The sequence below is a fragment of the Rhamphochromis sp. 'chilingali' genome (genome assembly GCF_963969265.1).
Source record: "Rhamphochromis sp. 'chilingali' genome assembly, chromosome: 8".
Classification (NCBI taxonomy): domain Eukaryota; kingdom Metazoa; phylum Chordata; class Actinopteri; order Cichliformes; family Cichlidae; genus Rhamphochromis; species Rhamphochromis sp. 'chilingali'.
In genome coordinates, this window is record NC_137935.1 from 26006729 (window position 1) to 26031745 (window position 25017).

The window sequence follows — 25017 nt, forward strand, 5'->3', positions numbered from 1 at the left end:
CAAATAAGATATTATCAGTGCATCTTTTTAACATGAGAGGAAAACCAAGAAGCAATATTTTAGCGCGGATCAGCTGTGCGCGTGGGTGGATGCAGGCTGCAGGTAGCTCGTTGGTGACACTACCCTCCTCTCTTACAGGCTGGTTGCATTTAAAAATCATCAGTTCACTTTGTTTGACAGGTTGTTGACTAGATATGGTTCACGGAGCAGGCAGACACAAGGCAGATGTTTCATGCAGATGATAAAAATGAATTAATTTCAGATGGAAGTATCATGTGGGCATTATTTTTTTTCTATCGCTTAGACCTGTAATAACCTCACTGTGACTTTTACACACCTTTCATTTTCTTGTTGGCACTAAACACAATTTGCTGTCTGCCGTGTTGTGTCTTTGGCTGGATTAAAAGACTAGCTAATAAAAAATAGGTTACACTATACACAACATATGTAGAAGTACTGACAAGATATTCCAAGTATCTTTAAGTGCAGTTAAAAACCCACCCACAACCTCGTCTGTCGCAAGAAAACAATTAGACATATGAAACAGAGATCAGGTAGTATCAGACACGCAAAACCAGTTTCAGTCTGAAAGAATGGCATAAGCTGAGTCACTGAATCAAAAAAATAAGGCACCTGTTTTGGGCGTTGGAGGTCAGAAATATGTGGAACTTTACTCATATAGAGCACAAACAGTCCTGAGTTCCTCGTCTCTGTCACATCATAGAAACTTATCAGGGTGTAGGAATTATTCAGATCCCCAAGAATAAAGCCAGAACAGCTCATTAAGAGTCCCGCGTTGAGGAGCTTTGTTTCAGCAAAAGTAATGAGCAACAGAACTGGAATAACTCATTATGCAGACGTGTAAAATCACTAAAAAGTGATCCATTGTGATTCACATGAAAGACACCGAATTACTGCCCGTAATCACAGCGATTACAAAGTGAGACTTTCATCGTTGTTTATGGCTCCCATTGGTTCCACTGCCAGTCAAATTACCTCAATAAAATGGATTTCTGCGTTTCCATGACACGAAACAGGCGTGTCGAGGCTGAGACGCTGGCCCCAGTGTTAACTGATCTGCCTCCAGTAATCGTGTTGTGTGCAGGCATGTGAACAGATAAGACTAAGGGTGGAGGGTGAAACATCACCTGTACCCTGTTTGTATGTAGAATTTCTTTTTTTTCCTACACTTTATTTCAGACAGAGTGTTTAGCCACCACAGGTTTTAAAACAGATTCAGGTCTGTGTTGTTGCTCCTGACAGACTCCAAACTGCAGCTATGACCTTTCACCTCATTTTTCAGGGAGCCGAGTGTACGTGTATTTATCCGCAGGGACTGATCAAGAGTCAGAGCAGGAACAATTTCACTTCAAGTCAGAAAGACACTGTACACGTGAACGTAGCCAAATCTGTTTTTTTCCCATACAGTACTCTGTGGTACATTGTGTTATTCTTTTAATCCATGATTATATAACATGCCTGCAATGTTTCTTTAGGCTATTGAGTTATTTCTTAAGAGCATTGCTTCCCAGATGTATTAAACGACCCTCCCTGTGTTTGTTGTTGCATTTGTTCAGTTCACTTGCTGACTTTCTTGAGACAACAAGCAAGACGGATTAGGCAAGCAGGTATCTCCTTTATAGGGCGTCCTCAGAGGCAAGTCGGTACTTGAACAACAGGCCGTCGTTGCGCATGTCAGCCAAGGAGGAATGCTCAAGATCTGTCGGTATGCAGCCAGGCAATTATTCTCATATATGTCAGTTGTTAAGTGCCTTCAGAGACAAGCCTATAATTTCCCAATTACTAACCCTCATTGGAATTACTTCGACACATCTGTGTTTATCCTGAAGCTGCTGATCTCTTTTTGAACCACAACCTGTGGGACACACACATAACCTCATGGAAAAATCAATAATTGAACAACTTTCCAGGAAGGGTTGACCTTTGACATTTAAGTTCAGGAAGTTAATAAAGGAAGAAGATGAAAGATAAGCAGGTTTGAATGTTGTTGAGTGAGTCATTAATAGTTAATTTCAAAAAGAGCTCCTAAAGGGGATATGATGCTTCATTTACTATTATTTAGAGCAATTAAAAAAACAGATGTGTGAGACGTAATGTTCCACCTCACTGTTACTGTCAGTGAGGCGAAACATGGCGGAGCATTTAGATTTATGGAAATGATCACCCTCTCCATTGTCTGCATTCTGACACGCACAGATACGTTGGCAGTTTGAATTTTGTGGTTATTGAATAGCTCCTATTGAGAAATGCACCCTTTAGAAACCAAAGACGGTTTGGCTGAGCAAGCTGGAAGGATGAAACTGAGGCAGGAAGGCAGTGTCACACAGCAGGTTCCTAAAAAACTACTTCTGGTAAAACAGCACAGAGAGGGAAGCTGACTCAATGCACAGTCAGTAAACATTACACTCCCTTATGGAAACATGACAGATTAGCCACACAGGGTGGCCAAATTTTTCCTGCAATACTTAAAGGGAAACAATATATTCTAGGTAATCATAAAAAAGTGACTCACCCTTCATATGCGGGTGAATTACATATGCCTCAGCAGGTTTCACACTTAGTCTCATGCGAAAGAAGACAGGATGATAAAATATTTACATAAGACAGGCCTGACAAAATATTGACTTAGCAAATTTCTTGTATGTAAAATCGATTACCATTCAGGCAGTGTTCTTAAAGCATGTAATCTTTACTGACTGCGTCATTTATGCAGCTGTCATGTGGCTGCTTCTTCTTCATTTTCATATGTGGCAGCATTGTGCATCTTTACTGTATTACTTTTTTTGGCAGTCCGTCCAACACATATCAGGAACACGCTAAACCCAGGTTCACTGTGTCTCAGTGTGTTTATATGATACTACTTCACGTCCTTTACTTTCTAATCTTTTGGACTTCTTGTGCATTTTCACTGTTCCTCTGTCTAGTTTTAAGATCATCTCTAACAGTCATTACACTGCTGTAAGTTGTCACATTTGCATGTTTCACATCATCACACAATATTAAACAGAGATGACCCGAGCGGTTAAACACTTTATTTGGAAAACTGAGTTCAGTTTCACTAACCACATCAAGGCCTGATTACTAGCAGACCTGTTGAATCAAGAACTCTCTGAACCTGAATCAGATAAAGTGAAGTAGGCTAAAAGATCTCAAAAATTAGCACATCATGCCCTGATAAAAAAAAAAGAAAAGAAAAAGAAATGAGAAACAAATTAATTGAAATCTATCACTTTGGAAAATGTTACAAAGGTTTGTTTAAGGCTTTGGGTCTCCAGTGAACCACGGTGAGAACCATTATACACAAATAAAGAAAAATCAGAACAGTGGTGAACCTCTTCAAGAGTGTCTGGCTGACCAAAATCACTCCAAGAGCGCATCAACAACTCTTCCAGAAGGTCACAAAAGAACTCAGGACAACATCTAAAGACCCGCAGGCCTCACTTGTCTCAGTTTCTGTTATGTAAAATTGATTACTATTCTAGTGCATGTCAGTTATGAAATGAGTAGGCTGTGTTCTCTCAGCCAGTGTTGTTAAAGCATGTAATCTTTACTGACTGTGTCCTTTATAAAGCCATCGTGTGGCTTCTTCTTCTTCAATTTATGTTGATCTCTTCTTAAACCACAAGATTTCCATCATCTAAAGACCTTAAGACTTCACTTACCTCAGTTAAGGTCAGAGTTCAAGATTTAATAATAAGAAAGAGACTGGACAAAAATGGTATCCATGGGAGAGGTCCGAGGAAAAATTCACCGCTGACCAAAAAGAACACAAGGGGAACCATCATGATGTTTGCCAACAAACATATTGATGGTTCCCAAGACTTTTGGACCTACTCTGTGGACGGATGAGACACAAACTGAAGTTTCTGGAAGGTTGAGTCCCATTTCATCTGTTGTAAAACTGTATCATATCATCAGTCAAACATGGTTCTGGTAGTGTGATGGTCTGGGGCTGCCATAGTTGAAGGAACTATGAATTCTGCTCTCCAGAAAATCCTGAAAGAGAATCTCTGCTCATCGGTTCACACCTTGAAACTCAAGTACACTTGGGTTATTTAGCAGGACAATGATTCAAAACAGCAACACAGCAGTCCATCTCTGAATATTTTTTTTAAAAAGGGGAAGGGGGAGGGGGGTGAGTGGCCCATTACGATGCTTTCGCACTTACTCAAACGGGCTGTTCATGCTCAAAAACCCTCCAATGAGTCTGATCAATTCTACAAAGATGAGTGGGCCAAAAAGATGTGAAAGACTCATTGCCAGTTATCACAGTTCTTGCTGTGAAAGTTATTGCTGACACAATCAGTTATTAGGTTTATGGGGCCAGGTTAGTTTGGATACCTTTTTTTCTCTTAATAAATTTGTTTGTTGATCTAAAACATGTAAGGGTGATAAATGTGAAGAAAAGAGACAGACAAGACAGACAGAAAGACACACACTGTAAGAAAGAATGAAATCAGTGAAATCAGCAAGAGGGAGAATACTATTTCACAGCTGTGGTAATTAAAACAACCGCAAAATAAGGAGAAATAGAAATGTTTTGGTTTGTGGGTTTAGAATATAGCTCCAAAACTCACTACAGCAACCTACCAAAGCACTTTTCATATAGTATATAGTTTTTTTTTTACCTAAACCATTAATCTACTAGTTTTACTTGGAATGGATACATCTAAATTATTTAATTATTTTTCCATCAAAGAGCTGCAATTAACTTTAACAGTATGTTAATGCTTGTTTGTTTTTAGAAACCTACTTCCGGGGTCGCTGAGGTTTCCCCACACTCTCATGCTGCGTTTCCGGCCCCGCCTCCCTTCGAGCCGAAGCCCAGCCTTCCTTTGAGGAGACCCCGCCTCTGACAGGTTACGGGGGCGGGGCCAGGTTGTGCAAAGATGGGAGAGAGGGCAGTCAGTTAGAGCGTCTCTCGCCACAGCTGTGCGTTCCTCTCTTCTGTTCTCAGTCGTCTTTTCCTATCCGGCAGAAGGATACAAAGAAAGGGAGACACCATGAAATAGAGACGTAGTATGAACGCGTCGGGGACAACAGAAGGACGAGAGCAACCGAACCGGACAACAGTCTAGCCCCGGACACGGATACTATTATCCCCGGAGCTTCTCCGATGAGTGCACTGGATTTTACCCACCAAAGAGCGTCGAGACCGGGGGGGAGTGGGGCGGACATTATCGCGCAGGTAGGGTTTTGTCGCCTCGGTGTGAGAGACCCGGGGCTCTGCGGGCTGTCCTGTGGGGAAGCTGGGCATGCTGCAGTGCTTCTCTGTGTGTTTCTCTCACACGGACAGCCCGCAGAGCCCCTGGTCTGCTGATCAAGTGTTTCTGCTTAAAGAACGACGAGAGCTGCCGTTTGTGTAGCGGAGCGCTGAAACAAGTCTCCGGGGTGTCCCGCTTGTCTTTTGTCGCTGCTCGGCATTTGCGGTGCCGTGTGTGTCTCTGTGTGTATATATGGGACTGTGTGTGTATTTGTCAGCTGTAAAGCGTACGTGCAAAGTTGCTCGAGCAGCGACGTGTGAGCGGCACGTAGACGGCAGGGGCCGCGTATCGGACTCCCGTGATCAAAATACACCGTCCCGGGAGAGGGAGGTTTTGTTACAATTGATGATTTTATCGCTCCCGTTCGGATACGCAGCTGTAATTGCAGGAATGACGTTAGCAGCACACCAAAGAAAGGCACAAGAAGGAGGAGGAGGAAAAAGCATAAGACACTGCAATTATATGTTCTCGTTTTTTTTTATGATTAATCTGAGGCTGGAGCCCAAGTTCCCTGCTGTAGGATTAGGTAATATTTTTCCGCTTCAGTTGGCCTGTTGACTGCACTAAGCTGCTTCACTAACGAGACTCTGTATAACAGGCTGTTCCTGTAATATTCCTATAAGGACGGGTTTATAATGACCGCAGATGATGATGATGATGGTGGTGTAACATGTGCTGGGTCATTCTGGGACCAGAGCAGTTTTGGTCTGCGGAGGGAGGGGGGTGAACTGGTTTCGTTTCGGTATATAGAGGGTGAGGGTTTTCCTTTCCAGGAAAGAAAAGATGAGTTTATGATATGGGCTAATACCTCGTCCGAGCGACACAGACTATTAATCATTTCTTTATGCGCTAGGATGACTTCACCTTGGAAACTAGGCTTAAAGGATTATAGGTGTTGTCTTTGATGACTACCTCTTTCTCTTCTCTTTCTCCTTCTCCCAGGACTGACGGGCTTTCACAGAAGCTCATGGACAAAACTTTGCACATTCTCCAGAAATCCACAGATGGTGTGCCGACCGGGATCACCCTGGATGTGAGTTTGAATATGGACGAAGGGGAAGATTTCACGGAGCAACAGATTGTGGGGCTCTCGGACAAAATACCTCTGGTGAAACCTTATTTCAAGAAGAAACAAAGGAAATTGGATGCCAAATGCCTCCACCGAGCCCTGGAGGATCCTATACTGACTACTTTGCTGAGCACAGATACGCTGGTCTCCGGGGATGGGGTGTTTGTTCCCCGGAACCAGCCGGGCCGGACTCCGGGGAATTTGTGCGCAGCGGCTGTAGTGAAACAGAACTGCCTGGGCCAGGTGTGCCTCAAAGACCGGGGCACCGCTGACAATGCCACCGCTGGGGCCGGTGTGCCTGGGTTGATCACCCAGGACGTTGATGTGGAAATAGCCGATACTACTACGGAGCTGGATGAGACTGTTCGGCGAGGGGAGCGACCTAAGATCAGCGATTCTTCCCCCAACTGCTTCCAGCTGAAACCGGGCCTCAGGGAGTCTGGTAGCGCGGTGACAATAACAGCTCCCAGCAGGGATATACCTCCCATAGTTGCACCCCAGGTTCCTCCACACCAGGAGGGGGCAATCAAAAGCAACGACCTCCTAACCTCTGGGGCAACAAATCCTCCAGTCAAAGACTGCACTGGAATCTCGGACCCCCTCCTCCTGCAGCCTGACAAAGGAGTGCTATTTCAGGACAAAAGTGAAGAGGCCTCACTGGATCTGGTTTTTGAGCTGCTCACTCAGCTCCAATATCACACACACCAGTCAGACTCAGTGGACATTTGTGTGGATTTCCTCCAGGGACTGTGCGTTTATGGCAATGACTGTGCCCACCACCACACCGTCCTGCCCTACCACTGGCAGATCCGCAAGAGCAGCAGCCAGACCTGGCAGAGCATAGCAGATGACTCCCAGGAACAGCTGGAGAGACTGTACTGCAACCCTGACAATGAGCAAGTCAGGCTAAAGTATCAGTAAGTATCCCGCTGTAGTGTTTACTGCAACCTGTACTCTGTGTTAATCAGTAGCATGTGTGCTACAAACTCCCTGGTTAGATACAGGACCCCTGCTACAGAGGGAAGCAGCATCAAAGTATTTCTGTTTTGTTTTTGGTTTTTTTTTGGTTGGATCTTTGCCATCTGTGTCTGTGGGTGATGGGACAATTCACTTTGCATTCAGTCAATTGAAAGTAGGAAGTGAAACCACAATTCATGCCCCAAGAGTATCACCCTTCAGCATTTCTCTTTATTCCTGACAATTGTTTTCATATAAATTATAATATTTCCAATATAAGTGGACAATTAAACCGTTTCAAGTTTTAACCCAAATCCTCATTCTGTATAAGCGGGGCTGAAATTGGAGAATACTGCCACCACCCCAGTCCATTTGGTGTTGAACATGCTGCTGAAAGGACTGTTTGTTAGATCGATGGGTATTTGTGACATAGCAACAATGGTGCAGTAATCTGATAGGCTGCATGCAAGTGATAGTCTAAGCCACTTCTGGTTCAGAGTGTTGGAAACTGTAGACCTGAGTTTCCTCTTTGGTTTTGCCACCGGTGACAAACTGAAAACACTGCACAGCTGTTCTGTACATGCGTGGATGATGGACTGCAGACAAGTGACTGCTCCTCCCAATGCTGACTGTTGCTTTCACAGCTTTATAATGCACATGGTCCGTGTGTCCTTCTAGTTAATGTGTCACCTGCATTTACTGTATCTCTTTATTTGAACAGCTATCACGCCCTTGTGTAGGCATGGCCCTGATATCGGTTATCTATTTCCTGCACTTCCCTTCTTCCAAACCCAGATCTGTGATTGGCCAGAAAGCCGTCAAAAGCGAGGCTTTTTCTTTTCTTTCTTTCTTTTTTTTTTTATAGCACTCGTTGCAGAAAGCCGTGAACTTGCGTGACCCCCAGCAGCCTTGTGCGGTCAGTGACACAAACGCACTTGGCAGCTCTCTTCTTCCCTCGGTCATAAGCGTGCGTGTCACTGTGTACACTCGCACCCACACTCACACACGCACTGCTTGGCACGCAAACACTCGCACGAATAAACTGCACAGGGAAGCAAAGTGACTCGCAGTGCTCTCACGCTCGCCTTTTAGCAGACGGAGATAAACGTCTTTTTCTCCCTCGCCCCCATTGGGGTGACACAAAGGAGCATCTACTGCTTCCTGTGAAACTGTACTGTATGCAAGTACATTCACACTGTCACACACACAAAGGGTACTTGTACACATGTTTGACCCTAAGCTTTCAATCTCTTCTGCAGTGTTTGCGAGTTAGAGGCCCCCCCTCATTTTCATGTCATGTGGATCTAATTACAAGTGCACTTTATGTCAGTATAGTGTAATCTTAAGGCATTAACCCTATCCACACCCCCACTCACATTTAAAGCCCTTTAAGCACCTATGTGTTTGAGGTGTGCACCAACTTTTGTGTGTGTGTGTTTGACTTGTTGACTCATGTTTTCAGCTGAAACTATGCAAAGAGCATATTGCTCCACAAACAGGATATGCACCTGGTGGTGTCAACCCAGATTCTTCAGAGGCCTTTTGAGTGTGTCTCATACAGTAAGACAGGGCCATCTGGCTCACTTGACTGAAACTGCAGTGGAAACCAGAAACGACAGAAACTTTTTACCAGCACATTTTCAATGTGTATATGTGGAAATTCTGTATCATATGAATAATCCTGTAATGACTGTTTTTGTTTTTCTTTACATAAAAAAAAACAACTTTGAGGCATTTCAGTCAGTTTTCTTTTTTAGTCTGATGCTGGTGTATCTTCTGATGACTGGAGTTTTGTTAAAAGCTAATTTATTAATATATCTTTGCCATTTTTTAAGTGAATATACCCAAGTAGCAGAGGATACATTTTTAGTTTGGCTAAAAAGGAATTCTCCAACCCTGACCCTTAAAACAGGTTTGACTGTTTGTGGATGGTTGAATGAAAACACAACGTAAAACATTTTCACATGATCCCAGATAAGTCATTTTCTTGCGTGTTTAGCTTTTTATCGGCAAGAAGTAAACAGTGGCCAGTTTCTGGGTTTTTGGTTTTTTGGGGGTTTTTTTGTTTTGTTTTGATCTTTTTATTTTTCTAAGGTGGGCCATTATAGATTTTATTTACACCACAGGTAAGGACCGTAAATAAGCTCGTCTCTGGCAGATTCGATTATGTGCACTATGGGCAAACTTTAATATCGGTTGGGGGCTCTGAAAGCGGAGCAGCCTGCCGAGTGATGACACACAAACTGGGGGAAAGTCGGTTAGCCGTGCAGCGTCGACACAAATCAGCTCATTCAGCCAACTGCTCAAAGCTTTGTGTAGCATTGGGTGTGTGTGAGAGCTCTTTTGATCGTCTTTCTTTAGAGATGCAACCCAGCTTGTCTTTTCATGCACGCAAGCAGCCACACGCACACACAGGGTGGAAGGCGTCACCGTGGTTACGGCAGCCAAATGATAACATCGTTAGCAGTATAAAGAGGAGCAGATGACTTAACAAGCTCTGCCGTCGGTATGGAGACACAGGCCCATTCGGCCTTTGGCCGCGCGCGCGTGTGTGTGGCAGGAAAGAAAATGCACGACTGCTTTTGTATATCTCCATCTGATTATGTTTTGCATGGCCTACTACAGGGCGTGTGAGTGTGTGTTCTGTGCTGAGCTGTTCCCGTGTGTGTGTGTGTGTGTGTGTGTGTGTGTGTGTGTGTGTGTGTGTGTGTGTGTGTGTGATCCATAACACAGGTTAATCCCATCCGTATGATAAGCAGGAATGGAAGTCCCGTTAACCCGTCTTAGTCATGAACTCAGCAGTGAGGAGGAATGTCACAGTCATCGCTTCTAAAACTTATACTGTAATAATCCTGCACCGTACAGTTGTTCATTTGTGCTGCCGTGTGTGTGTGTGTGTGTGTGTGTGTGAGAGAGTGAGGAATAGTGTTCACTTTACAAGCTGATTGTGTGACAACTGTTACTTACAACAAAATACAAACTTTTTCCTGTAATATCTGTTTAAGGAGGAACTTTAGCACTTGACATCTTGCTGTGTGTGTGTGTGCGCGCGTGTGTGCGCGCGCGCGTGTGTGTGTGTGCGCGCGTCAGTCATGAAGACAGGCCTTTTTTTGATTAACCATGTGATAAAAGCTTTGCTTGTTATTAACTGGCATAAAGAGTCACTGAGCGCCAAGGACAGAGCAACCTGACACCAAGGTGTGTGTGAGTGTGTCTTTGTGTTTCTATCACAGGGGATTCTGTGTTACCTAGATGTGTTTCATGAATCTCAGAAAATCAAGGATGATTGTGTCTAAGTGAGCTGTGTTTGTTTGTGAGAGTAGAGGCAGTATCAAGATAGTCAGACTGGATGTGTGTTTGTGTGGATATAATGTGTCAGACAGATCACGCCATGAATCAGAGGGGCGAGGTCTGTGTCGCTCTGCCTCTCATTACTCAAGAGTCTGCCTCCATTTTTTTTTTTTTTTTAAATTCCAGCTCCACCTCCTTTTATTTAATTATTTTTTGTTCATAATAATTCCACACCAGATTTAATTTTTTTGTCTTCTACATTTCCTTGACGTGCCCATTTTCTTCCCTTTTATTCCTCTGTCTCGCTCCTTTTCTTTATTCCTTACTTTTCCCTGAAGGGCCCCAAAGAGGTGGGAGAGATGTCCCAGTGCTCTCAAGCAGAATCCTTTTCCCCGTGATTTCAAACAGTTTTTCTTTCTCTGGTCTTCTCTCCTCCCTCAAGTGTTAATTAAGTGTTGATTTAAATTCCAAACTCATTTGCTTATCTTCCCCCTTTTTCATCTTTTTTTAAAGCCTCACATTCTTTATAGGCTGGGCACCTTTAATATTTTCAAAAGAGAGGCTTAAAGGACTGAGAGAGGACACCCTGAGCTATGAGCTCAATTATGTGGACAGATACACTCATACTGGAAAAATCCAGGACGTGCAGGTGACGCGAGTGTGCACTTCTTCCTGTTCTGTGTGTGCGTGTGTGTGACTTTGTTGTGTGTTCACTGCCTGTAAAGCTAAAAAAACAGGAACAAATGAAGCCTATTTAAATAGATAACTGGATTGTGAATACAAGGAAATAACACTAGTACGTGACATCAAGGTTCTGTGTGTGTGTGTGTGTGTGTGTGTGTGTGTGTGTGTGTGTGTGTGTGTGTGTAAAAGAAGTGTTCGTCAGCAGATTTGCTTGACTGACTGAGTTATCTGGGCGTGACTGGATGAAGTTTTGCGTGTACGTACATGAATCTGTCCAAAGAATGTGTGTGTGTACGTACATAGACGAGTGTTCCTCCAGTGTGTGATGTTCACAATAGCATGACTGATGTTGGAATGTGGGTCCTTTGGTGTGTAGTCATGAGAAAGTTTGAAGGTGTGTGTGCTATAGGCCTATTCCTTAGGAGCCGCTGTCCTTTTTCCATCGCCTTGCCTGCTTGTAGTGTTGGGAGCTGCTCGGTACAAGTTCCTTTCCTTTTGGGTGCACCTTGGGAGAAAAGTGGGAGAAGCCCCGCATTTCCAGCATGGTCTTTGACTCTGCTAGAGTGGGCGTGCTTTGGGTCACTATCCAACTCTTGATTGGCCATCTTACCAAATCTCAGTTCACTTAATTTAACTGCTGGAATTTTATTTTTAAAATGGGGCAAACTAGATGGGGAGGAAGGGGCTATATGAAAGGAATTGGAAATAATCAACTCCGGAGACTCCAGTATTTGTCTGAATGTGCAGCGGGGAGGGAGAGAGTAGGATGTGTGAGAGGTAGATACAGAGGCTACATCCTTTTTTAAAATTTCCAATCAGTGTTTTATGTTGAAATGATAAGGTTGAAAAAGCAAGGCTGAGGTGGTTTGTGGAGATGGTGGAAATACTGGTCGGAGGAGGAAAATAAGACCTCACAGGAGGTTCATGGATGTAGTGAAGTAGGACACATGGTTGGAAGGGGTAGAGTGAGATGGAGGCAGAACTGGGTCAGTCTTTTTAGAGGTCCTACTAGACCAGAGTAGAGCAGACCTGAGGCGTAAATATAACAAGCATGCTTTTAAATGAAAACATATCAGTAACGACACTGTGGTAATGAGTGAGGTAGGATGGAAAGCTCAAGTTCATTTTCTCATAACACTTGTGCATGGTTTGTTAGTCAGCCACACACACACACACACACGTGTCATCATTACATACCGTCACAGGCGATACCATGAAAACATGTCACAGGAGAGCGCACAGGTGCAGGACAGGGTGAAACTAAAGATCAGCATCAGTGAAAATCAGATTTATTTATTTTTGTATCATCACTCCCTTGCACCTTTTTTCATTGTTGTTCTGTTTTTCTCTTCCATTTCTGCCTTTCATTTTCACATTAATACAGCTATTCATTTTTTTTGTTTTGTTTTTTTCCCATTTTAAACTGAAATGCGTCTGCGTTAGTTGAGAAGAATTCAGAAAGTCGCAGGGATTATCTGCACCTTCTCTCTGTGTGTTTCTGGTAATCAGGTGATCTGATTATCAGTGACTCACTCTTCAGTTACTGTTTTGTTTCTGCACGTGCTCTCTAAATGAACTCTCATTTCACTTCCTATTCCAGAGATGTGTTCGCGGTATGACTTTGCAGAAATACAGATGTAAATTTAGGGTATGTAACTACCATTTGAGTCAGTGTTTATGCGAGTTTTCAAAAAACGAGACGGGACCTCTCATTATCACCTTCCTGTGAGACACTGGTGTGTTTGCCAGTAACCCCAGCAGCCAGTACCTGCACTTAGTGGATGAAACTGAAGACTTGTTTTCTCTTCGGCCATTATAATACGAGGTTTCACCGCTTCAGGCTGTTGAACTTATAAGGAGGTTTCAGCGCTACTGCTACTGCTGCTGCTCCACTTCTCTGTTTTTCAGTGGGAAACCTCTAAACTGTGTAGTGTACTTTTTTTAAAGTAACACACACACAGTCTAACATTTTCACGTTACATTCACTTAGCTTCTCACTAATATCAATGAGACCATTAACATCATCATGCAATGTGCCCGCTTCTATGGCTGTAGTGTCATGTGCATGTTTAGTGTGTTAAATATTTGTATAGATCGTGTATATGTGTGTCCTTGCCATAGCACGCCAGTGTGTTTGGCCACATTTATGTAAGTGGTATGTCTGACCCAGAAAGGATTTGCCGGAGGCTCGAGGGAGGACTAATGCAGTGCGACTGATGCACATGCACACACTCAGACATGCACGCAACAGTGTTTTTGACCCGCGTGTGTTGGGACAGAGAGGGGTTAAGGCGAGGTTGTATGGGCGTGAAAAGATTATGTGTTTCCCCTATTTATTTTTTTGGCAGATGGTAACTCTACTGTACTATGCTGAAGTGCATTCACTGACCACCTACAGCTACTAGATCATTATTCTGTAGGTTAACCTGATTGTTTGCTACTCGAAATAGCAAGGCTTTAGAGCAGGGGCTGGAGTATTATCATTATTATCATCATGTCTAGATTATTGTAATTCATTGTTCACTTGTCAAAGCAAAAACTCCCCGAATCGTCTGCAGCTGCACTAACTCCCCACTGAATGCAGAATTCATTTTAAGACTGTGGTTCTGACTTTTAGAGCTGTAGATGGACAAGCACCAGCTTACATCAGTGAACTTTTACATTCTTATGTCCCCAGCAGGTCCCTGAGGTCATGTGATCAGGGCCTGCTGGCTGCTTATCATATGAGGCTGAAAAGGACACAGCTTTTTCAACATTGGCTCTCAGACTCTGTAGCTCTCTCCCTCTGAGAGAGCTACAGAGTCTGAGAGCCTTAGATCTGTGGACTCGGTGATCTCTTTAAAAAACACACACACAGAACAAAACAACTAAAAACTCACATTTTTAAATTTGTTTGGTTAACTTTTTTTTTTTTTAATGTTCTGGTATTTTCTTTGTTGATGTTTACTGATGTTTTGATTTGGAAGGGCTAACCTATCTTTTTATATAATATAAAATTTGCTAGGCAGCTATTTGGTTACTTACTGTAAAGATTTGAAAGCAATGTCAGCCATCGTTGTACATAATGAGAGAGCTGTTCCCATGAGCTGGTTCCATGGGGAAGTCAAAGTAAAGTTAATCCTAGTAACTTGCTCAAGGGCACTTTGAAGCACAGTTGTCATGTATGGCTTTCTGTTTTTCATTTGTAAGTCATTTACTTTAAATTTACACCCTATGCAGCTCAGTATAAGTGACTAAGTAGAGGTTTGATCATCCTGCTCCAGGGCTCACGGATTAAGTTAACGTTCCATCAACAGCTTCGTGCTTTGTAGCACAGCTTCTAATGGAAATATAAACTGTGACTATTTAACAACAAGGTCATCACTCCACAGCCCTGCGTGCTAGCCGTCCGGGTTAATGTGCATTGCTGACTGCAGCGCTTAGCTACGTAGTTATTCTAATGACTTCAAACCTTGTGTTGCAGGGGTCGAGTGTTTGCCCTAGACTTTGGGACGATGCGAGTGTGCGACCTCGAGTTTGACTGCGTCCGACGACTGAGCACCCCCCCCAGCCCTCTACCCCTGCCTGCGATGAACCCAAACCCCACCCCCAGCTGTCACACAGTGTGGAAGTACTACTGCAGAGACAATTTTGGCTGGAGGGAATACTCCGAGGTGAGCCATTCGGTGCATTTATTTGTGTGTGTTCGGGTGCATTCAGGCTCTGCGAACAAGATGCCAGACACATTAGCTTCGCCCACATTAATCAATTGTCCAGTGATGGGGTGGATTTAGAAAAACAGCTCTCATGTACACAAACTACTTGCTTTTGTAACACAGCTTTTTATCCATGTGTGACCTTTTATTTATCGTCTTTGCAATGGCCACATTTGATTTACAGGTAAAATGGAAAAATGCAGAAGTTACCTGCAGAAAATGGTAAACAAATGTGTTTTCCCTCCCTTTCCTTCTGCTCCACAGCCTGTGGTTAAGCTCATAGAGGAGGCGAGTTCGAGAGGTCTTAAGGAGGTGAGGTTCATTACGCTCCAGAACCAGTATATCCTCAACATCAGGGAGGGCTTCCAGCAGAACGCAGTCTTCGGGTTTCGACGTCAGATCAAGAAGCGGCCCATGTTCATGTCCTCCGTGATTCTCACACCACACCTACAGTAAGTAAACATGGCTGATATTAGATCTAACTACAGCTTTGCTTTTGTGGTTAGGAGGTGAGCACTAATAGAGCTAAAGCTGGATCCAGAGGTTGAGGTTTTGGCCATGGTGAAGACATGGCTCGAGTAGATAAACAACAACACAGCTGAGATGTCTCCACAGTGACTTAGTGGATTTGCTCTCAGAGCATCACTTGCAGTAATGTAAGCAGAGACTCGTTTTTGTGAACGTGTTACTGTATTCATAGGAACTGTATTGTACTCTGCGCGGGCATTAGGCTTAGTTTAGATTGGGCGGAGTGATACACCCAGTATGGTGGCTGTTCTGAACTACCTAATGTGACGGTTGTTGTGATGCAGACTTTAAATAAAGGACTGCATCTGAGGCCAAAGCTGTTAATCACATAATGACTATTGCCAAGATACACCCAGCCTTATAGTAAGTAATGCCAGAAAACGACTTTTTCCAGAGCTTAGTATTGGTACTAATTAACAGTAGCAGTTCTCGTTTGAAAGGTAGCAGTCATTAACTAGATTAATAGCCTTGCTTTTCTGTTTTTCCCTGCTGGCTTGCCTTTGTACTTTCCAGCAGAGCTGTCTAAATCGTTTAGCACTTAGATCAGAGAACATTTAGTATTTTTACACATGAAGCAACACTGACTTCTAGAACAAAGTTCTGCGTTCAACACAAAAAAAGTCCCTGGCAACATGTGCAAAGTCACTCGCATACAAAGTTGATTCTTGAGTATCTGACACGCCATCTTCTTGTGGCTCTCTGTGTTCTCTGAACATCCTGAATTTGTAGTTTGGAGACGCTGCAGGCACACAGAGGTCGGTACATGATGTTAATGTCACAGTCAGCGTTGAATACTGAACACTGTATTCACATTTTATCTTTTCTGCTGCACACTGGCAGCCTGAGCTAAACTCAAACCCCATCTTTACCACGGCACAGATTTTTGGCACGTCAAACAGAGTCACTGGGACACGGGGAGATGTCCTGTGCAGAGCGAAGCAGATGGACGGGAAAATGAGATAAAGGAGGCAAACGAGAACAGACGAGTCAAGTCGAGAGACGGGGCAGAGGCAGAAATCAAGGAAAGGGTGAAAAGAAGCAAAACATTAGCGCTCCAGATCTAGCGAACCTTTTCTAATGCGTTTCTTTCCCCTCTTTTCTTTTAAAAAAAATAAATAAATTCTTTCTTTAGCTCAGTCAACTTCCTGTCCTTATAGCAGTGAAGTGATCTGGCTTGCAGCACTCGGGTCTTATTTTTGAAACAAGTAATACCAGATTGGAAACAAGTGGAGTCATTTCACCCCATTTGCAGAATCTTTCACTTCCTTTGCCGAGCAGGCTGCTGTAGCGGTGTCCTGCCAGTTTCCCACACAGAGCGAACGCTAGAACGAGCTGTTCCTACCGGGGCCCTGACAGGCAGGGGAAGACAAAATGGAGAGCAGGAGATGGAGGGAGAAAAGGAGAGAAGGAAAAGAGAGAGAGAGGGAGAAGGAGGGAGACGCAGAGCACAGCTGAGGAAGTGAATGAGGTCTAAATGGTTTCCAGACTGGGTGCACAGCAGAGTGGAGTTGGTGAGTGAAGGAGTGTGAAATGTTCCTGTGGGGAGCTGGAATTTGGATTGAGTGACTTGTTATGGGACGTTGTCATCCATTTGGTGTGTGTGTGAGCTTCAGTTAATTACTTTATCTGATCACAGTCACACAATGGGCACCAAAAAAGAAAAAAAAAGCTTCTAGCCAGGCGATCCAATAAAATGGGAATTTTATTTGTGCAAAGGAATGGCTGTCAGTCCGTCCGGTGTCCTTTCGAGTGACCTGAAACAGTTTGTTGGCGTGTGTGTGTCTGTGTGTGTGTCTATCAGGAACAATCTGTGCTTGGGCTTGGAGGTTGAGGTCATTAGCTTGATTGGCACTCTCCCCCCTCACTCCCCTCCCCACCGCTCTCCCCCCGCCTTCCTTCTGTCATCTCTTTCTGCTCTGCCGGTGTTATTTTCAGCCATCTCCTCCCCTCTCTCCCCCCCTTGTTATCTGCCCCTAATCTTCCTCCTTTTCTTTTTTTCCTCACTCTTTTCTCTCCCCCAAGTCCATCATTCTCGTGTTATCTGTCCCTTTTCATTTCACACTTGTTTTCTGCAGCAGGCTGTCTGTGATCTCTTCAAAGCACACAGGGAATAGGGACATCGATTTCAGGGAGGAGGGGGGAGAGATCGAGACCGGACAGACAAGATAAGCGAGAGAGAGAGAGAGAAAGGAGATGAGAAAAACTGTCGCACCGACTTAGAGTCACTCTGATCACAGTCTCCTGACAACGCGCGCACACACACACACACACACACACACACTCACTTTCTTATGGCTGATAGCACTAACAGCATTTACACTTGGAGGGCGATAACTTGACAGCCAAACTACTGTTACCGACTCAAATGCCAGACGTAATAGTTTTCTTTTTTTGTCACTTTTTGACAGCTCCACAATGGGCATTTTATTTCCCCCCCCTCGTGTCTTGTTCTCGCTCCTGTCTCTGCTTCACTTCGCCTCCCTGTTGTCTTGTTTGGTGTCTGGGTTTCATTTTCGCGCAGTCCTGTTGTTTTGTTTGGTCGGTGATGGCTGACGGCTGCTGAGGAGCTGCTCCGCTCCCCTGTGCGGTGATGTCATTGTTGACAGTCAGTGGCAGATGATTTTTAGAGAGCGCGCTCGTGGAAATGCTAGTCCACTGCGGCAGGCAGGCGGGCAGTTTTGTTTCACTCTTGGGGATTTTTGGGTGTGTGTATGGGGGGAGGGGGGGGGGGGTATTGATTGTAGGCATATGGGAGCACAGCTATAGGAAGGTGGAGAGATGGGGAGTGTGCTGGGGTGCCATTAGGTGATGGTTTGGTTGCTGTAAATTCCTCCAAAGCTGCTCTCACTGACCTTCAGCAGGCATGGATAAAGGCAGATGAAAAGAGATGAGGTTTCAATAAAGGGCAGCAGCTATCATCCCTCTGTGAAGCACACTTGATCAGAGTAATCGGCGCTTCTGATCCAGTCACAGTTGTCCGGTCTTTCTGAGCATCGTGTGGAGGCCTTTTCATAATGCGGATTCTCAACTATGAGCAGTTTATTGATATTTTTTGTTGTCTTTTTTTTTGTAAACAGACCATACTTCAAAACAATTGAAGTTGGTGAGAGCCCCTCCTGTGTCACACATTCCCCAGTGGCTTAGGGGCTAAGTTACCTCTCACTCTGTCCCTTGTATGTTGAAGGTCGAGGGTTCAAGTACAGTGTGGGGTGTTTTTCAGGGTGACACTTTTTTGTCTATATTATGTAATCCTCATCAACACACTTTTCAGAAATCATTTTTATATTTTATTTTTTTTAACTGTAAATATTTTCCCACGCACAAAATGATTGTGTACTGCGGAGGGACAGCTTTACTACAGCAAGGTAAATGTCCCTGAACAGTGAGGGTGACTACACTTTGAATACAAAACCAGTATGGCAGAAATTATTATGATCACTCAGAGTAATCCCATTATGTACCAGGTAGCTGCTATCTCAGGTACAGTACACTTGTGTTTATGAGCCATCTCTCTTCAACTCTGTTAGCCAACCCCTTTATCTCTGGCTTTTTAGCTGCACTGAAGTCAAGCTACAGATTGAGTCCACTCATAGCAACAATCCCACCACAGTTTCTCCAGAAATTGCGTAGTCTAGTTATTTATAAGATTGCATGCGAGTAAGATCATCTCACTGCCCTCTAATTAGACGTAACTTACATAATACTTCCTAGTAACATTTTTAATGACTTTATATTGCATGTAAAATGAAATGAATCATACTTTATTCAAGGTGACAGAATTAGCACACAGCTACAGCTGCTTTCTTATATGTGATTGGTCGGTAGTACTCAGGCTACAAACCGAAAACGTCCCTTTGCCTGCAGATCTGAGTATAGAAATTCGAGCTGCACTGAATATTTTTCATGTAAACCTCATCACAACTTCCCAGAACCAAAACTGATGTGTATAAATGTTTGTTTTGTCTGATCAAGCAACTTGCAAATTCATAAAATGTCTTTTATCCCATTCAGTTTGATAATCAAACAGCCTATTGTCAGTAGCTTGGTTTGTCCTGAATATAAATATATTTGTCTATATAATGTGCAGTATATGCCCTAAATATGCTATTAACATAGGAAATAAGTAACCATTAATGATATTTCTTACACTACTGTCAGAAATCTAACGCTTCATTTTCTTTCTTTCGTTTTAGGACTTTGAGCGGCCTCTCTCTATCTCCTCTCAGCTGTTCGTCGTCCTCTTCCTCATCCTGCTCATCATCCTCTTCCTCCTCCTCATTATCATCATCCTCCTCCTCTTTGTCCATGGACCTTCCTGCGTCATATCCCCTCTCGCCAACTACCACCAACCCACCCAGCCTTTTTCCTGAAACGTGGTTGCCAATGACCATGAGCCAGGACTTCCTTCAGGTGCCGGTTTCCCGCGAAGACCGCAGCTACAGGACGGTGTACAGCCTGTTCCACAAGACGGTTTCGGAGACCAAGTTCAGGATCATCAAGATCCTACGTGTGCAGAACCCCTTCCTATGGGAGAAGTATAAGAGGTGAGAGGAGAAGCAGATTATTATAGAGATGTCTTTTAATCATGTATAATTCCTACAAACTTTAACCATGACACCAGGAAACTTTTCTGTCAGTAAGTGTGCTAGCAGGGTTGCATGTATTAATTTCTTTTGCATGTAGCTTCTTTTTTTTCATGCTTTGTGGGAAAGCTGTGGCATTCGAATTTGATGCATGTGTGGTTGTGTTGTCGAGCACAGCTCTGCTGAAATAATCAACATCTACGATGTCATGAGAAAGGCACGAGTTTCAAAACTTGTTTTGACAGTCGAGAGATTTGACCTCACTTGAGGACATAAAATAAGTATTGATGTTAACAGCAACGATCTGTGTTTTATATAATGAACCCATAGTGTTGCTGAAGTTGCACCAGAGTACGGTGGTAGTTTCACAGACTTTGCTGTTGCGGTGCAGACTGGGTGTTAATCCTTTTTATTCAGATATCTGTTATTGAAGTCTAAAACGTTTAAGACTGAAACGATAATCAAAAAAAGGTTTAATGTAAAAAAATGTAAAGAGTGGGGAGGTAAGAAAGAAAGAAAGAAAATAGGCCAAATGGGAGCAGCTGTGTGGGACTTCGTGAGAACGAGTCAGCAGTGGTGTGTGAAAACAGCAGATGGAGAGATGTTTGGTGATGATGATGTTCCTGTCTTCAACACACAGGGCTAACCGCTGTGATTAGTGCAGGGCAAGGCCTATCAGCTGTGACAGTTATACTCTCCCACACGGGTACCACACGGTTTCAAAATGACTGAAGGTGTGTGTTTCTGTGCGTGCATGTCACTGAATTTGAAAGTGTTGCCCCCCCCCTCTGAATGTCGGTAGAGTTCCTCTTCCCACACTCTGGTTATGACAGGAAACCCATAACTGCTTGTTTGCTTGTCTGTTTGTGCGTGTGTGTGTATTTGCACGCAAATGACTTGTGAAATGTTCATGTGAAAAGAGAGCGTTTATCACCTCTTTTCTAAATTTGGAAATTAAGTGTGTGTGTGTGTGTGTGTGTGTGTGTGTGTGTGTGTGTGTGTGTGTGTGTGTGTGTGTGTGTGTGTGTGTGTGTGTGTGTGTGTGTGCGCGCGTCACTAACAAGCTGAGAGATCATGGGAGGTCATGCCAGGGTCACAGCCTTTCTGGCCTGAAACACTTTCAAAATGAGCAGCGCGTTACAGCGTCACTGTACCGATCGTTGCGCAAGAACCAGATTCAGGGCTGCGTTTTTCCACAGTTTCAGTGCACGCAAGGTTGTGGTCACAGTTAGTGTTAAGTCGTATTTTCTCATCAATACAGTCTGTGTGTTATTTTCTGAAATGAATGAATCGCTGACAAATCCCCTTTCGCCTCCTCTGCTCCAACAGGAAGAAGGAGTACATGTCGCGGCGCATGTCGGAGAGGGACCGGCAGCTGAGCGAGCGTCACCTCTTCCACGGCACCTCGGCCGACGTGGTGGAGGGCATCTGCAAGCACAACTTCGACCCCCGAGTCTGTGGCAAACACGCCACCATGTTCGGACAGGGATCCTACTTTGCCCGTAAAGCTGTCTACTCGCACAACTTCTCCAAACGCTCGCCGAAAGGAGTCCACTGCATGTTCCTGGCCAAAGTCCTCACTGGAAGGTAGGTGTGTGCGTGCATGCTTGTGTGGACACTGATAAGAAAACATCTCCAGTTATGGGTGGAGTTTTATTTATCTGGAGGGGGAAAAATAACATGTCATTTGGGTTAAATTGCTGGGAATATATTGGCTTAATCGTGTGATTTGTGTGCCTCTAAAGCAATGGCCCCCACTTATACCACTCACAGTGCTTTGCTTTGTTTAATTGTTCCCCGTTTACATCTTAGCTAGATGTAAATCTGCTTTGGTTTAGAGGAGGTCGGAAAGAACATAGTTTGGTAAATGCTAAATCAAGGCCTTATGTGTCCTGGGTTTATCGCTGGCTTGCGCGGTTTAGCGTCCCTAATGAACCGTTTGCAGTGTTTGACAAGTATGTTCCCTCCAGTGCACGGCTCTGCATAAACAACTTTTCCTTTTTGACCCCCGTCTCTCGCAAACGCTCGAGTACTTCTACATTTCGATTTACAGAACACATCGGCATCAATCTGGATCGTGAGAAACCGGAGGTTCTTTTCCATAAACCATCTTTCATGTCATACTATCCTCATGCTACACAAATTCCTTTTAAAATGCAAGTCAAATGTAGAGCCACACATGTAAAACAGCTGATTTGGCTGTGCCCATCGTACGTTGCCGGCTTTGTTTTGCTGCAGCAGAGTGTGTGGTGCACCCAGGGGATTGTGTGGCGGTTTAGGAACAACACTCTGTCTGTAAACCTGGGTCCAATCTGTTCCACGGCATAAGCGTCAGACCCGAACAGCAACACAGACTCCACGTCTCTACCCGCTGCCTTTGTCTTATTTATGATCCCCGAATAAGCAGCACAGAGACTGATGGATGACGGGTCTTTGGGGATTGACATGAATATTTAAGCGAGGAAAAACAACCCGCCTACAGTGCACAGTTTCATTTCATACAGTCGCTACATGCTGTATTATATGAAGTGTGGCGAAAGATACGGCAGTCTTGTAATCTTGAAATTTAGATTTCTGTGTGGTAAATTATTATCTTGTATCTCCAGAGTCCCAGCTCCTTAACTGAGCTTTTCTGTTTTCCTCTTTGTTTTCACACAGGTATACTGTAGGAAATCCCTCTATGCGACGGCCTCCACCTATCAACCCTCGTGACGCCTCTAGCGACCTCTATGACTCCTGCGTGGACAACTGGATGGACCCCCAGATCTTTGTCATCTTCAATGATGACCAGAGCTACCCTTACTTCATCATTCACTATGAGGAGGTGCCCAGTACAGTCGCTGTCTGAGCCAAGATTGCAACGCGGTGTCTGTATTTGCAAACACTTAATGTGCAGAGTCTGTTCAGGTTGTAGATGAGTGGATCTACTCATCTACAGCCACTTTAAAATAACAATTAAGACGAATTAAAAAGAAAGTATATGTCCACTTTGGTTTAACAGACTCTATTGTAATCGGTTTGTTACACTAAATTTAATCCAACTGAAGGTGAAACCAGTCGAAACAGACTAAAAAATGTTTGCAAATACTCGGTGTTCCCGGTCTGTAGTCAGCTGGATCCACCTAGCCTGGACTGCATCAAGGAATAACAGACCGGATTCATCTGGACGAAACTGGACTAGCAAAGGACACACCTGTTTTAATCTACTGTTCAGAGGTGGATGACAACTGAAAACAGCTGCAACAGACTTGAGTGGACTTGTATAGCACACTTTGTCTGCTGTGGACAAGTGATTATCGTCACTTTGGAAAAAGAGGAAATGTACTTATTTGGAGCAGATGCAGGTAAAACCCAATCTAGCCCGCACCCCCACACTTAGCCTAGCCTGGCTGCCCCTCCTTGAGCCTGCTTCTGATGGAGGTCCCTTCCTGTTAAAAGGGAGTTCTTCCACCCCGCTGTTGCCAAGTGCTTGCTGACGAGAGCCTGTTGGGTTTCTCTCTGTAATACTGTGGGGTCCTTACCTTACATTATAAAGCGCCTTTGGGATGACTGTTGTTCTGAACCTGCGCTTATATAAATAAATAAATTTAATTGGGTAATTTTGACTTGTACATGATCGTGGTTCCCACTGGACAAACGCTGTAGTAGACAGTTGGCGTCCTCTCAGTACTGTGAATGACCACCTGGCCACATTATTATTTTGAGGAAGCTGCAACAGACCAATCAGAGGCTTCCACAGAGAAGCTGTTGGAAACCCTGACCCTCCTGTTAAAGTGTTTACCCAGCCTCCGGCCCATTTTCAAGTATATGTGCTGCGTGTATGAATCTTTTAAGTTTAACAGACATTTATTTTGTGGCCTCTTCTTACCAGAGGTGGATGTGAGTTTCAGAGGGACTTTCCACATACTGTTAACCTCATGGCAGAGGATTCACGTGAAGCTAGTGCTGCTCCCGGATGCCGTTTTAGCTGTTGTGCCCACCGCTTAGGCTCCTTTGAGGGGCTGAGGCGTGTACGTCATGCTGAGACATAATGCTGCTGCAACGGCGGCAGCGCTGTAGCGTTCTGTCAACAAACCCCCTTGAAACTCATCTCTCTCGGATTGCTCTGTCGCTCAGAGACGGTAGAATTTCTTTTTGTTTTTGAGACAAGGTGTACAGGCGTTCTTTGTTTATATTTGAACTGTGTGCCTTTTGTTCATAAAAATGTTTATTTATGTTAGTTTAATGTAACATTGGTTAAATAAAATAATCTAAAAGAGAAAATGACTGACTGGTCAACCTGTGCTTTATTCAAATCGCATCATTCATTAGTAACTTGTGCTAATGGTGTTTTTATTGGATATTTCTGTATATAACAAAATCTGTATAATTCTAAACATCAGTTTTAACAAGCGCTCCAACACCCCTGACAGAAATGTAGCCCCAAACCATGACAGAGCCTCCACCGTGTTTTACAGATGGCTCTATCGCTGTCCTGACCTCCGCCCTACATATTGAGGATAAAACCCCAAAGTTTCACATTTAAAGGCATCATTGCATCACATCTTTTGCTACTGATTTTCAGTCCAGTCCAGTTCCAGTTTTTCATAGATTCAACTAAAGAAATGGGGGAGAAATGATGTTTGTGTGACAGCTGCTAGTAACAAAGTGTCTCAAGATATCATTTAAAACTGGTTCTTTGCGAAGTTACACCTAACTCAACATTCTTCTAAAAATGTCTAAACTGCTCTTCTGGGAGCGATGGGAACGTCGCTCGATCAGTTCAGCTCAGAAGACGACTGCTGACACTTTCACCAAACTCAGATCTATTCTAAAGTCTAAAGAAAAGAAAATAAGATACAAAGACAGTCAAGTGCAGTTGCTGGATTTACTATAAATACACTAAAATCCAGTAAACAAAGTGTGGCTCATTAATAGTGCGCTGT

At 43.9% G+C, this 25017-nt stretch overlaps 1 protein-coding gene across 1 annotated transcript; it reads left to right on the forward strand.

The window, feature by feature from the left end:
* Nucleotides 1-4907: 4907 nt before the first annotated feature.
* On the forward strand, nt 4908-24358 carry tiparp (TCDD-inducible poly(ADP-ribose) polymerase). The gene is made up of 7 exons (XM_080888244.1): nt 4908-5209; nt 6228-7271; nt 14750-14939; nt 15246-15433; nt 19703-20053; nt 21422-21679; nt 22751-24358. Exons 2-7 carry the CDS (start codon nt 6253-6255, stop codon nt 22938-22940), a joined length of 2196 nt encoding a protein of 731 aa, XP_080744370.1. The 5' UTR covers nt 4908-5209; nt 6228-6252; the 3' UTR covers nt 22941-24358.
* The last annotated feature ends 659 nt before the right edge of the window (nt 24359-25017 follow it).